We start from the raw sequence: 12,819 nt of genomic DNA, 5'->3' as shown, positions 1-12,819 counted from the left end.
TCGTTTGCGTGTTTTCAGACATCGAGAAGGCTCTCTCGCGGCCCGGGCCGGACGTGGTGATCTGCGACGAGGGTCACCGCATTAAGAACTGCCACGCCAGCACGTCGCAGGCGCTGAAGAACATCCGGTCGCGGCGGCGCGTGGTGCTGACCGGCTACCCGCTGCAGAACAACCTGCTGGAGTACTGGTGCATGGTGGACTTCGTGCGGCCCGACTTCCTGGGCACGCGGCAGGAGTTCAGCAACATGTTCGAGCGGCCCATCCTGAACGGCCAGTGCATCGACAGCACGCCGCAGGACGTCAGGCTCATGAGGTACCGCAGCCACGTCCTGCACAGCCTGCTCGAGGGCTTCGTCCAGAGGTGAGAGTCCACTGCGCTGCCACGTTACGCTCAACTTCGTTATCCGAAAGCGTACATGCTGCATATAGTGCATTATATAGGGGCAAAAGTTTTCACCCCCTTAGAACAAAACAAGTGTCGGTTATAGCACGTTTACGTGGTTATAATGTCTAAAATAATAGTTAAAAGTGGAAAATAAAAATCAAGATTCAATCATTTTAAATGTTTACATCTCCCTTTGTGAATGTGATATTAATATTCTCCTGTAAATACCATTTCATATTGATTTTTCCTTTATTTATTTGTTTACTTACAAATTTTTTTCTTCATTTTAGTTCCATTCAGAAAACATGGGGGCACAAACTTTTGCACATTAACTGTATGTATTATTTATTCAGCCCAAGTTGTAGAGTTGAAGTGCAAAAATTTATGCCCCCTATGTTTTTTGTTTCTGTTCAACGAAAAATTACAATTTTGTATTAATTTTTCCATTATGTATTTATTTATATTTACTTGTTTACATAGACTTTTTGGTTCCATTCAAAAAACACAAACGAAAGTGCAAAAGTTTATGCCCCCCATGTTTTTTATTTTTGTTCAGTGAAAATTGTGTGTGTGGAGGGAGATTATCTCTGTTTTAGAAATTAAATTTAAAAATATAAACAGGTAGGTAAGCACATAAGCAAGCAAGCAAATAAGCAAACAATTTTTTTTTCTTCGACATGACGAAATGAATAACTGTTTAATCTTTGCTCTTTACACTTTATTGTAATAGGCACTATTTATGCACATTATTATTTAGATTTTATTTTCCATTTTTTCTCTCTTTTCTTTGATTCTGTTCACAGATGTCTACATTTCTGCATTACATGCACATCTTTATATGATGTTTTTTTTAAATACCTGTATATATTTGTTATATCGTATGTGAGAGAGAGAGAGATTGTTGATTGTTGGTGTGTCTGAACGTCCTGGATTTTGTTTGTTTATTTATTTATTTATTTGTTGATGTTTTTACAGGCGGGGCCACGACGTGCTGAGGACTCAGCTGCCCAGTAAAGAGGAGCACGTGATCCTGGTGCGTCTCTCCCCCCTCCAGAGGGCGCTCTATAAAGAGTTCATGAATCGTTTCCGCGAGGCGGGGAACAGCGGCTGGCTCGGGCTCAATCCACTCAAAGCTTTCTGCGTGTGCTGCAAGGTAACGATCTCCTCCTCCTCTTCCTCATCCTCCTCTTCCTCATCCTCCTGCTGCTGCTTCACTGGGTTTTAACATACGCCCAGCACTAACTCTGATCCCACTGTGCGTGTCTCATGGTTTAAAATAAACAGCTCGCTTTGGGTTTTGTTTATCCTGACTTTAATGCCTCCCTCAGATCTGGAATCATCCTGACGTTCTGTACGAAGCGCTGCAGAAGGAGAACCTGGCCAACGAGCAGGACCTGGACCTCGATGACCTGAACGCCCCGGCGACGGCCCGCTGCCCCGCCCCGGGGTTAAAGGGCAAGACCTCCGACGGCGCCGGCACTAAGGGGGCGCTTGCACCGCTGCAGGAACGAACCAATCAGGTCATCACCTACGAATGGGTACGAGCAGGACACTCACTTCTTCTTCTTCACTTTATCACTCGCTTTTATTTTTTTCTTTTTATACCTTATTTTTTAATTGTTGTTTATTAATTTCCATGAAAGGAATTAACTTGTGTATGTATGTAAATTTGCTTTGTAGAACACACATCAATATTTATCATAATATTTAGATAATTTTGGTGAACAATTTTCTATTATTTATCATTAATAATGATGGAAAAGTTAATGAATCGTTAATTGGATAAGAAAATAATGGACAAGAACGGGGCAAAGATATTGGGTACTGGATTGTGTGTGTGTGTGTGTGTGTGTGTGTGTGTGTGTACATTATCTCAGTGTTGCCACAGGTATAAATAAAATATTCAAATTTATTCAAAACATTTCTCGGAAACGAGATTTGAAAACAAAGTTATTTAAATCTGTGTTTCTCGTCCGATATTTGCAGCAAATAAATTGAAAGTCGCAAAGTGACTTAGATTGATGGTTTTCTGTATTAACTATTTATTTAGTCATCCATAAGGTGTGAGACATGCAGTGTGTTCTGACTTCTCCGCACCCGTCTGTCTGTTCGACGTGCAGGCGAAGGACATCATGAGCGGATACCAGACCGGCGTCCTGGAGAACTCGGCTAAGATGGTTCTGCTCTTCCATCTGATCGAAGAGAGCGTCAGCAGAGGAGACAAAATCCTCGTCTTCAGGTAACGACCCGTTGAGAAGAAACCAACATCTCCTGATCATGAAACTGATTTTAACAACAACTTTTATTCTTCTTCTGTAAATTCCACAGCTTTTGGGTGTTAAAATATGGCTGGACAGCTGACAGAGCCCTCCTCTGGGCTTTTCTATCACAGCTGAATGTTATATTGTGCTGTTTTGTGTGTGTCTGTGTGTGTGTGTGTGTGTGTGTGTGTGTGTGTGTGTAGTCAGAGTTTGTCCACGCTGTCGGTGATCGAGGCCTTCCTGGCTGTGAGAGCGATGCCCATCAAACTGGACAACCAGAAGCAGACCTGGCTCCGTGGCATCAACTATTACAGTGAGTGTGTAGATGAGTGTGTGTGTGTGTTTGTGTGTGTGTGTGTGTGTGTGTGTGTTTTAGTTAAGTGGAGCTCATCTGTGTTGTGTTGTTGTGTTTGTAGGGTTGGACGGCAGCACGTCCGCCTCGGAGAGAGAGAGACTCATCAACCAGTTTAACGACCCGGCAAACACCATGGCCTGGGTCTTCCTCCTGTCCACCAGGTTCACACACACACACACACACACACACACACACACACACACGCTGCAGCATGAAACACACTAAACTGAACTGAATGGGGTGAACCAGAATCTGATTCATACAGCAGGAGAGAATTGACTAGAACTGGATTTACAAGAACTGGATTAAAATGAGAGGAAGTGAATTTATTGGAAATTATTTAAAAGTTAAATAAAAATTTACTGGAACAAAACTAAATTCTGTACAGAATGAATCTCAGTGTTAACAAGGTGCTTGTTGTGATTTTATAGCCGTTATTTATCAATAGTTCATATGAAATAAGCAATGAAATTTATATCTGTGTTTTTAGATTCTCTCAAAAGTGAAAATTCTGGTCTTTCAGTCAGTCTCGCGTTCGGGTTTATAAGCAGACGAGGTGCTATTTTATTACGGTTTAAACTTTACGGGAATATTACTCTAAGAGAAGATGGTGATTTATATGATGTTGAAAGAAACAAGAATGAAAGGTCAATGAGGTTTTCGTAGCCATAAAGTGCTTTCACAAGCAGTTTGTACTGAAAAAAATGATTATTTGGTGTTAAATGTGATAAAGCTGCACACTGTCGTGATTAACGCTGTGTCTGGTTTTAGGGCGGGGTGTTTGGGCGTGAACCTGATAGGGGCAAATCGGGTCGTGGTGCTGGACGCTTCGTGGAACCCGTGTCACGACGCGCAGGCCGTGTGTCGCGTGTATCGCTACGGCCAGCACAAACCCTGTTACATCTACAGGCTGGTGTGTGACTTCACCCTGGAGAAGAAGATCTACGACCGGCAGGTGTCCAAGCAGGGCATGTCCGGTGAGTGTGTGTGTGTGTGTGTGTGTGAGAGAGAGACAGAGAGAGAAAGATGGAGTGCTCATCCTTATGTACATCCTTAAGGAAATTAAAATCCTGTCTGTCTGCAGACCGCGTGGTGGACGATCTGAACCCCGTCCTCACCTTCACCCGTAAGGAGGTGGAGTCTCTGCTGCACTACGTGGAGGAGGAGCCTGATCCCAGCCAATCATTGCTGCTGCCTAACGATGACACGGAGTCAGTAATCAAACACGCCTGTCTGCGCTATCCTCACCTCATCACCAAGGTCTGCGCCTCATCACCAAGCATGTCTGATAATAAACCAGCCCCAGAGTGTTCATTTCACTCTGACAGGTGAAGAACATCTAACACCTCTCTCTCTCTCTCTCTCTCTCTCTCTCTCTCTCTCTCTCTGCAGCCACCGTTCCAGCACGAGTCTCTGCTGATGGACCGCAAGGACCTGAAACTCACCAAAGCGGAGAAGAAAGCAGCTAAGAAGAGCTACGAGGATGAGAAGAGGGCGTCTGTGCCGTATCAGCGCCCGTCCTACGCTCACTACTACCCCGCCAATGAGCAGAGTCTCTCCAACATCAGGAACTGGTCAGCACACACACACACACACACACACACACACACACTGAGAGAGAGAGAGAGAGAGAGAGAGAGAGAGTCTGTGCTGATAATCAGCACATCATATACACATAGAGACTTTGACAAGGAGCATAAATGAAGCTTTAGGCTAAGCCTGTAATGCCCTCCTAGTGGTAACCATAGCAACACTTGTACAACTATAGCCTGTATGGACCCAGGTATTTGTTTCTGATTGGCTGGGGCGGTTCACAGTTATTTATTCTCAACTTGTTCCGGATACTATGTCGGCGTGTAACCATGACAACGGCACTTCAGGCTAATCCTGTAATCCTGTCGTCAGGAGGCCGGCGCCGCGGATGGACGAGAAGCCGATCGCCAGCGTGCGGCCCGTCCAGTCCACTCCCATTCCCATGATGCCTCGCCAGGCCGCCGTGGGAGGCCACGCCTCCAGCCCCGCCTTCCCCGTCAACTACCTGCAGAAGGCTGGTGTCCTCGTCCAGCGCATCATCACTACCACTGGTACACACACACACACACACACACACACACACACACACACAGGGACTGGAACGTTCTTTATCGCCTTCAGTCTAAACTGATTTGACTCTGTGCTGTAGATATCGTGATTCCCGGCACAAACAGCTCGACGGACGTGCAGGCGAGGATCAGCGCCGGAGAGAGCATCCACGTCATCAAAGGATCCAAAGGTAGCGTTATACTGCACGGAGTATTGTGATTCATACTACTGCTACTACAGCCGGTACTGATACAGGTGATAATACTGCGCTCTGTGTGTGTGTGTGTGTGTGTGTGTGTGTGTGTGTGTGTGTGTGTGTGTGTGTGTGTGTGTGCGCGCGCGCTCAGGTACGTACATCAGGACTAACGATGGGCGGATCTTTGCCATCCGCTCCGGAAAGCCCAGAGCCAATGAGGGAGCCGCTCCTGCACCTAGAGGTGTGACATCATCATCATCATCAACACACACACACACACACACATGCTTCTCTCTCATCTCTGTACTTTTCTCTACTAATCACCTAACTTTTCTTTCCCTCTTCCCTTTTTTCCCCATTCATCCTCCATTCCATCTTCCTCACTGATCTCATCTCTCTTCTCATTTTCTCTCTCTCTCTCTCTCTCTCTCTTTCCGCCCAATCTGTTTCTTTTATCCTCCATCTTTCTTCCCATCTCTCTCTGTCTTGGTATCTTCATTCCCTCTGTTCCACCTCCTTCTGTCTCTTCTGTTTCTTTTCCTCTCTTCTTTCTTTCTCTTTTTCTCCCCACTTTCCTCTTCCTCACTATCTCTTTAGCACTCTCTCTCCCTCTCTCTCTCTCTCTCTCTCTCTCTCACACTCGCATACTTCTTCCCCTCTTTCTGTTTTATTCCATTATTATTATAATATTTTCTTTAATAAGTTATAAAGTTGTTACGTTAAGCATTGCAGAGTGACTGTGATATAAATACTGTTTAAATAACTGTTGTATAAATCATCTCTCTCTCTCTCTTCCTCTAATGATTTCCTCCCTTCGCTTTCTCTTCCTCTTTTTGTTTTTCTCTCTCGCCCGTGTCAGATGTGGGCGGTTCTCTCCTCCGCTCTGTCAGTAACGGCCGTGCGTCTCCTCCCGAGCTGAAGCGTTTCTCTCCGGACGGCGTGCGCCGCGTGTCTCCCTCCTCCAGTCCCAACCTGCTGCACCAGTTCCATCATTACACGCCCACGCCTGCTAATGACCTCACGCTCCCCGACCTCCCGGACCGCCCCAACCAGCACGGCCACGCCTCCGAGCCTCAGCGGAGCGGCGACGTCATTGGCTCCGGCTCCGCCTTCGACGCCCAGAGCCTGAAGAGGAAACTCCTTTCAGACTCTCGCGGCTCCAAACGGACCACCAGCACCACGGCCAGTGCTAATTTCCCAGGATTCCCTGTGAGTGCCGGCTACACCATGGGGTCCATGGGATTTTCCCCGGCCCTACTGGGGGCTTTGGGTCACATGACTCCACCTATGGTGAGCGGGACCAACCGAGGTCACTTTCTGACCGATTTGCATAGCATGTTCCCCACCGACGCTTTAAGCTCCGCCCATGGCTCTTCTTCATCGACCAGCATCGCTTCCTCTTCCTCCGCGCCTTCATCATCCTCTTCCACTTCCTCCTCCTCCATTCCACCTTTCCTCTTCAATACCAGCATGGCGAGCATGCTGCCCGGGTTTCCGATGCCCTACGCTCAGCCTCTTCTGCCGGACTCTTCTAGAATGTTCTCCAATTCCTTGTCCTCTTCTGGCTCCGCCCCCGCCGCTCCTTCCTCCTTCCTTTCATCCTCCAGCCTGCTGGGGGCGGCGCTGAGTCGACCCGACATGCGCCACACGCTCGCCGAGAACGGCGGGAGTAGCTCTGACGACGATGTCATCGAGGTGACCGGGCAGTGAGCGGAAACATCCGAGGAATCTCATTGGTCCGGGGCGAATGTGGGTGGATCTGAACATTGAAATGACACTAAATTCTGCAGACCGGCGTTTCTACCAACACGGGACCATAACACTGCTCTTCCGCGGAAAAAGAAAAAAGGAAAGGAAAAAAAAGAGTTCGGCTAGTTGTATCTCTAAAACGTGTTTGGCCGCGTCACGCAAATGACTAGCGCGACTCTTTCCAGGCAGCAACCGTTTAAAAAAAAAAAAAAAAAAAAACACAGAACTTTAGAGACGTTTCGCTGTTTGATAGAACTCGTAGCATCATATAGATAAAGGGAGAAAATCGTGACCTGTTTATTTTTTTTATTTATGATCTCGTTAGCGTATGATCTACGTTTTTTTGTAAACTTTTTTTTGCGTACTCTGTGGTTTTGAAAAAGGAAAACCACGAACATGGCGAAAGAGACCATGACGAACACAAAAAAGCCATTTTTACTTTTCAGTTAGGCCTTTTAATAGAAAAAAAAAATGAGGCAAGTGCCGATTATCTGTTGTACGATACATCGCGATGTTTAAAACGCACAAAGTTGTTGTAGAAATTTAAAAGACAAATTTGAGGCAGCATGACTCGCGTCGTCCTCGAAGAAGGCGATCCCAGAATTGCGATCGGTCGCTCCAACTTTCGTTGGGTCCTTTTTTTATTATTATTGTTATTATTAGTGTCGTGAGAATATCGTAAACCGTTTATCTGATTATCGTGATAGGAGCGGTTCATATCGGCACATGCCTGACGGAAAGCTCAACGAATGTAACTTCATGTTAGCCTTCAGAGCCCTGTGGTGGAGGGAGCCATAGCCGGGCTTCAGCGTTTAGCGTAACTCCTGTAGCAGTCCGTTTTTCCTCCTCATGGCGCTGCGCAGACGTTTGTGTCAACTGTTACCTCGTACGCTGCTTGGATGTTTTTTTTTTTGTTTGTTTGTTTTTTTTTTGGGTTTTTTTTGTCTGCAAATGTGACCAACGCGTGAAATATTCCAAAATTCCCAACAAACCCATCAACCAATCGCTGTCCGTTCTCAGGAGCGCTTCTCTCAGACTCCGCCCACCATCTACCGACACGCCCACGACCGGCTGTTCTCACATTCTGATATTTCCCCTTTTTTTTTTTTTTTTTTTAAAAAAAACATCTTATAAAATTAGGCATAACTGATTTGCTTTCTTTTCCACTGATGTATGATTTTACCAGAATTATTTATTTATGATTTGCTACTTTATATTTTTGTACCTTTTGTCTGCCTTTTTTTAAAATTACCTTTAAAAACCACGTGACCCCTGTATGTTTCTCCCGGAAATGTTGTTAGGATTGTGATTTTTGCGTGTGTGTGTTTTTTCTGGTGTGTTTAAGACCAGTATCTGTGACAGATCGAGACAAGAGCTTAGACACACACACACACACACACACACACACAGTACAAATGGACACTCATCAGCTCTTGTATTTAGCACACAGACGAGGAGATTAAAATGACATTGTATTTATTTAATGTTGTTTTAACAGAAAATAAATTCAGCATTTCTTGTTGTATTTGAAACTTTATTCTTTCTTTCTTTAAAGAATTTTTCCTCTTTTCTCTCTCAGTACATTTACAGTCCCATCAAACGCAGAATGTTTTTTTTTTTTTTTTTTTTTTTTACAGTCATGCATTATGGGTCATTTTGCTGTAAGTATAAAAGTATAAACAGTTTTGTAATAATTATAAATCTGAGAGCGATATGAAGCTCAGGAGCGGTGTTAAATATTCACTGAAGTGAAAACGCCACACGCCATCGGAGCCTCGTCTGGACGTTACACGTTCCTTCTTTATCGTGAATTCTTCTTTATCCCTTTGTTGTTTCTTTGCCAAAATACCAACCTGAGCTTTGCTTCCGTGTTCCCCGAATGTCAGAAAGGCATCACCGTCATTTCATCTTCAGTAATTTTGAAGAAATACAACCAATTACATTAGAAACATTAGAAAGTACGGTGTCCAGACACACACACACACAAATAACCACAGCGTGACTGGGATTAAAGATCACTCCAGTGCACACCTTTACCTGTAGCACCATTGAGAGGTGTTTTGGTGCAAACGTCGAGTTCTGACATCGTCAGAGGAAGCGTTTGGCTAAAAATGAACGATACGCAGTCGAGGTGTGCACGGGACTGTTCTTTTAATCCCGTTCTCGCCCACTCTGGCAGGAAGTGTCAGCATTCCCATCTGCTCCAGAAGGAATTCCGAACAATTCCGCCCACTCCTGCTCTTATTATTGTTTGAACCTGTTTATGATTTCTTCATGTTTTTCTGATGAACTTGTTTCTGTTTGACAAAATATAAATGATTTAGTTATTTACATCACCGGGAAGCCACAGTACGAGCTCAAGGTTCAGGAATGTGGCGTTTCCTTTTATATCTGACCAAACCAAACCCCCGGAACGTCAGAGTGATACGCTCGCGTGGATTTGCTCCCGGATACACACCTCTAATGTCCGTCCCCTTCATCCCAAACGCAGTCCATCAGCCGAGACATGTTTGATGTGTGAACTCTCTTGTGTTTTAGATCTACTTTCATAGTTTGTGTTTATCCTTCCGTCACAAAACAAGCAAAAAGTTCATCTCTGATGTGTCTGTGATGACGATGTAAACGATCACTATGACGACATGGAGATGTCACGTCGCACGTCCACTCCTGCTTTAGGACTGCAGGCGTTTTTTGGCCATGTAGGCGTTGGTCACTTGGCTCATGATGGTGAGGGCGGAGATGGCGGGGCACAGCACGGTGACGTACCACGCGTTCCCCCCGACGCTGGACGTGAACCAGGCGGAGCAGGTGCCCAGCAGGAGACTCGCGCTGGCCAGCAGGTAGGTGACGAGTCCCGCGGCGGCGTGGTAGCGCTTCAGCTTGGCCAGAGACCAGCCTTTAGCCAGTTTGTGGTAGATAAGAGGCAGCGCCGCCACCGACTGCAGCACCACCACGCACACGGTGACGACGCCCATCAGCCCATGCCACGTGGAGAAATGCGGCTTACCGTTCACATGCTTGTTGTAGAAGATGATTCCGAGTCCCACCAGGGCGCAGGACACGCAGGAACACTGCAGGATCCAGTGCAGCCGCGATTTTACCTGGTGCTTTAATTTACCCACAGGAGAGGAGTGCGGAGAGAAGACCAGAATCGCCTCGGTCATGAAAAACGAGAACTGGAGGAAAAGGAATAAAAGTAGGAGGGAGAAAAGAGAATCATCTGTTACTTTTCCCTGATACGTAATTAATGATCCAGTGTGTACAAGCTACATTCAAAGCAGTCAGGGATGTGACTGGAGCACAGAGGCCACGCCCCCTTCACTGTGACTGACAGGCAGTCTAAAACAGCACTATTTATTTAGTTTTTTTATCTGAAATGTCATGATAATATATAAATGATGGCAATTTTAGTGTGGATTTAATGTTAGTGTAAGAAAAGACGTGAGTATGGCATTACACTGTGATTGTATACCAGGGTTCCAGATCTGCTGAAAACATTTTCTAGATTTTTTTAAACGTTACACTTTCTATGTCCAGTTTTCTTCCAGATTTTTTAAGGTCATCAGCTCGATCATGAAACTGAGGTGTGTGTTCGTGTATTATTGTTGCAGACAGTGAGACAATGGCTAAAAAACAACAGAGAACCTGACTGTCTCGTGTCTTTGACAACGCAATACCAAAATCTTTTTCTAAATCCCTGTACTTGGTAAAAAAAAAAACCTCAGTCATGAAGTCTTTCATGCACTCATATGAATTATTCTTCTGCCACAAACTTACCGCCAAGGTCATCAGAAACGGGTGCCAAGAAAACAAACCTGCACAGACCAAAAATATATACATATATCATTATTATTATCAGCTCTGTGCCATTGCTGCAGTGTTAAATAATTAAAGAGAAGTCCAAGTGTTGATGGTTATCACTTCTTAGTAAAATTCTGGTTTCATAAAGTTAAAGTTTTCATCACTTTATCACAACTTTCCCCCCCAACCTGCAGCTCAGGGCTTCCACAGCGAAGAGACCATCAGGAGCCGAGCTTTAAAAAATAAATATACTTTTTATAATAATAAATTATAAATTATAAATATGTAAATGACCAGGATGTACCGGTTTTCTCCTGACACCCAGGTCATGTAATACAGAAGCAGATGTGTTGGAGCCTCATTACACGTTAGGACTCAATAACAAATCACCCAATATTATAAACTTGTTATAAACAATATTATAAAACTATATATTTTTTAATTTTTAAAATAAACCACTTAATAAGAAAGACATCCTGTGCGACTCGTGTGTGTAAATCTCACTAACTGAATTAAAATATCAATAATACACATCTGAAATGATATGATTGTTGAAAATTGATGAAAAAGTTGGACGCCATTTTTTAAAAACACGGATGTTTTCTCCATTTTAAACGGAACACTGCATCCGAGGACTGGAGCTCATGAATATTAATGAAGCTGCCACAGACGCGGCACGTGATTGGTTGCAAAATCCTTTGCTTGAAATGTGATTGGTTACAATCGTTACCGTAGTGATCTGAAGTGATTAATGTAAAAACGGAACTCGCTATTTTAATTTAAACCGGTTGCTGTAAACTGTACTTTAAAACTGTACTTTAATAAAAAAGTTAATTTTTTTAAAGACATGCTAAAAGTCGAAATTGGTCATTTTTTTTTTTTTTTTAGCTAATTAACTTCCTGAATTGTTAGCTAAACTTAGTAGGTTAACACGTATTAACGTTATGCGTAAAATAATTTTGGAAAACATTTTTTAGTATGTAAAAAAAAAAGTAAAAAGTTAAAGTTGAGAATTGTAAACTGTGTAAAATGTTCTCCGGGAAGAAAAAAATTAAAAATAAAAAAAAAAACTGAGAAAGTGGCGGAACTTCCGGTCACTTTCCCCTCATTAACATAACTGAATTTCCGCTTTACAGTAACGCATTAATGATGCATTAATAACGCTTTATAGACGCTTTGTAAGCACAGGGACACTCACTGGAGCCTGGTTTCGCGAGTATCGCCACAAACACGGTGAAAGCGGCGCAGAGTAAGTGTGTAAAAAGTCCAAACAGCAGGCGGGAGAACCGGAAGAGCCGCGGTTCCGACTCCGAGAGCAGCATCGCGCGAGCCTGGATTTATTTCCTCAATTATTTCACAACTAAAACAATCTGAAGGCGAACTACATCACCTCAGGACACTCAGAGAGAGAGGACGGCAAACCACAGGCTGTGTCCCAAACCACTAGAGCACTAGATAGTTTACACACACCGGTATTTCACAGACTGTACAGGAAACAGAGTTAGCAAAGTTATTTAAGAGCCAGCCAGAGTAATTTACCGGAAGCATCATTTCTGCCAAAATAAAAGCCTGGTCATAAAGCGTCACAATGTTTATTATTTTTATTAATATTATTACTTTTAAATATGACCACTTTTTTACTCATCAATTCATACCATTAATAGTCACAAACATAATTGTTTTAATTTTGATTTATATTTTCGCAAAAACTCATATCATAGGTGATGTGTGTTATAATTTTATATGTGAAGACTTTTATTTTGAACAGCGTTAAAGTGTTAAAGTTTGTATTTAAAATGTTGACGTGGTGGAGTTTTTTATTTTTATTAATTATTTAGTATGGATTTATTTATTTCTTTATTTACTTAGTTACTTACCTGGCTCTTTTAAAAAAAAAATTTAATATATACTCTTCCTCTATTAAACATTAAACATTATTACTTCTGTAGAACTTTTGTAGAACTGTTTATTGACAGATTTATTTATTTTA

General features: G+C 43.5%; 2 protein-coding genes across 3 annotated transcripts in view; one reads left to right on the top strand and one right to left on the bottom strand.

Moving 5' to 3' along the window:
- Positions 1-8,553, top strand: part of rad54l2 (RAD54 like 2) — a 17,332-nt gene extending 8,779 nt beyond the window's left edge. The window contains exons 10-22 of the mRNA XM_053227138.1: positions 19-361; positions 1,361-1,538; positions 1,714-1,923; positions 2,506-2,624; positions 2,850-2,959; positions 3,063-3,162; positions 3,773-3,978; positions 4,086-4,261; positions 4,394-4,575; positions 4,907-5,085; positions 5,184-5,273; positions 5,431-5,520; positions 6,139-8,553. Of these exons, the coding sequence (XP_053083113.1) occupies positions 19-361; positions 1,361-1,538; positions 1,714-1,923; positions 2,506-2,624; positions 2,850-2,959; positions 3,063-3,162; positions 3,773-3,978; positions 4,086-4,261; positions 4,394-4,575; positions 4,907-5,085; positions 5,184-5,273; positions 5,431-5,520; positions 6,139-6,989 (2,834 nt within the window). The 3' untranslated portion in view covers positions 6,990-8,553. The remainder of the gene's footprint in view (positions 1-18; positions 362-1,360; positions 1,539-1,713; positions 1,924-2,505; positions 2,625-2,849; positions 2,960-3,062; positions 3,163-3,772; positions 3,979-4,085; positions 4,262-4,393; positions 4,576-4,906; positions 5,086-5,183; positions 5,274-5,430; positions 5,521-6,138) is intronic.
- LOC113539530 (transmembrane reductase CYB561D2) lies at positions 8,488-12,363 on the bottom strand. 2 transcript variants are annotated; one of them, XM_026935334.3, is made up of 3 exons: positions 12,028-12,363; positions 10,806-10,843; positions 8,488-10,204 (listed from the first exon to the last, which is right to left on the bottom strand). In XM_026935334.3, exons 1-3 carry the CDS (start codon positions 12,149-12,151, stop codon positions 9,701-9,703), a joined length of 666 nt encoding a protein of 221 aa, XP_026791135.1. In that variant the 5' UTR covers positions 12,152-12,363; the 3' UTR covers positions 8,488-9,700. The 2 variants fall into 2 exon arrangements, with proteins under 2 accessions (XP_026791135.1, XP_053083121.1); XM_053227146.1 differs by having other exon boundaries at positions 12,220-12,362.
- Between the last annotated feature and the right edge of the window lie 456 nt (positions 12,364-12,819).

Source organism: Pangasianodon hypophthalmus, chromosome 20 (assembly GCF_027358585.1).
Source record: "Pangasianodon hypophthalmus isolate fPanHyp1 chromosome 20, fPanHyp1.pri, whole genome shotgun sequence".
Taxonomy (NCBI): Eukaryota; Metazoa; Chordata; class Actinopteri; order Siluriformes; family Pangasiidae; genus Pangasianodon; species Pangasianodon hypophthalmus.
Note: the sequence above shows the minus strand (reverse complement) of the source record. Positions and strands in the feature narration are given on the sequence as shown.

Bases quoted from the DNA above. Each gene is read 5' to 3' on its own strand.
- LOC113539530 (XM_026935334.3), bottom strand. From the start codon at position 12,151: ATGCTGCTCTCGGAGTCGGAACCGCGGCTCTTCCGGTTCTCCCGCCTG. The intron at 10,844-12,027 runs GTGAGTGTCCCT...TGGTCTGTGCAG, and splicing joins ACTCGCGAAACCAGGCTCCA to GTTTGTTTTCTTGGCACCCG. The intron at 10,205-10,805 runs GTAAGTTTGTGG...CTTTTCCTCCAG, and splicing joins CGTTTCTGATGACCTTGGCG to TTCTCGTTTTTCATGACCGA.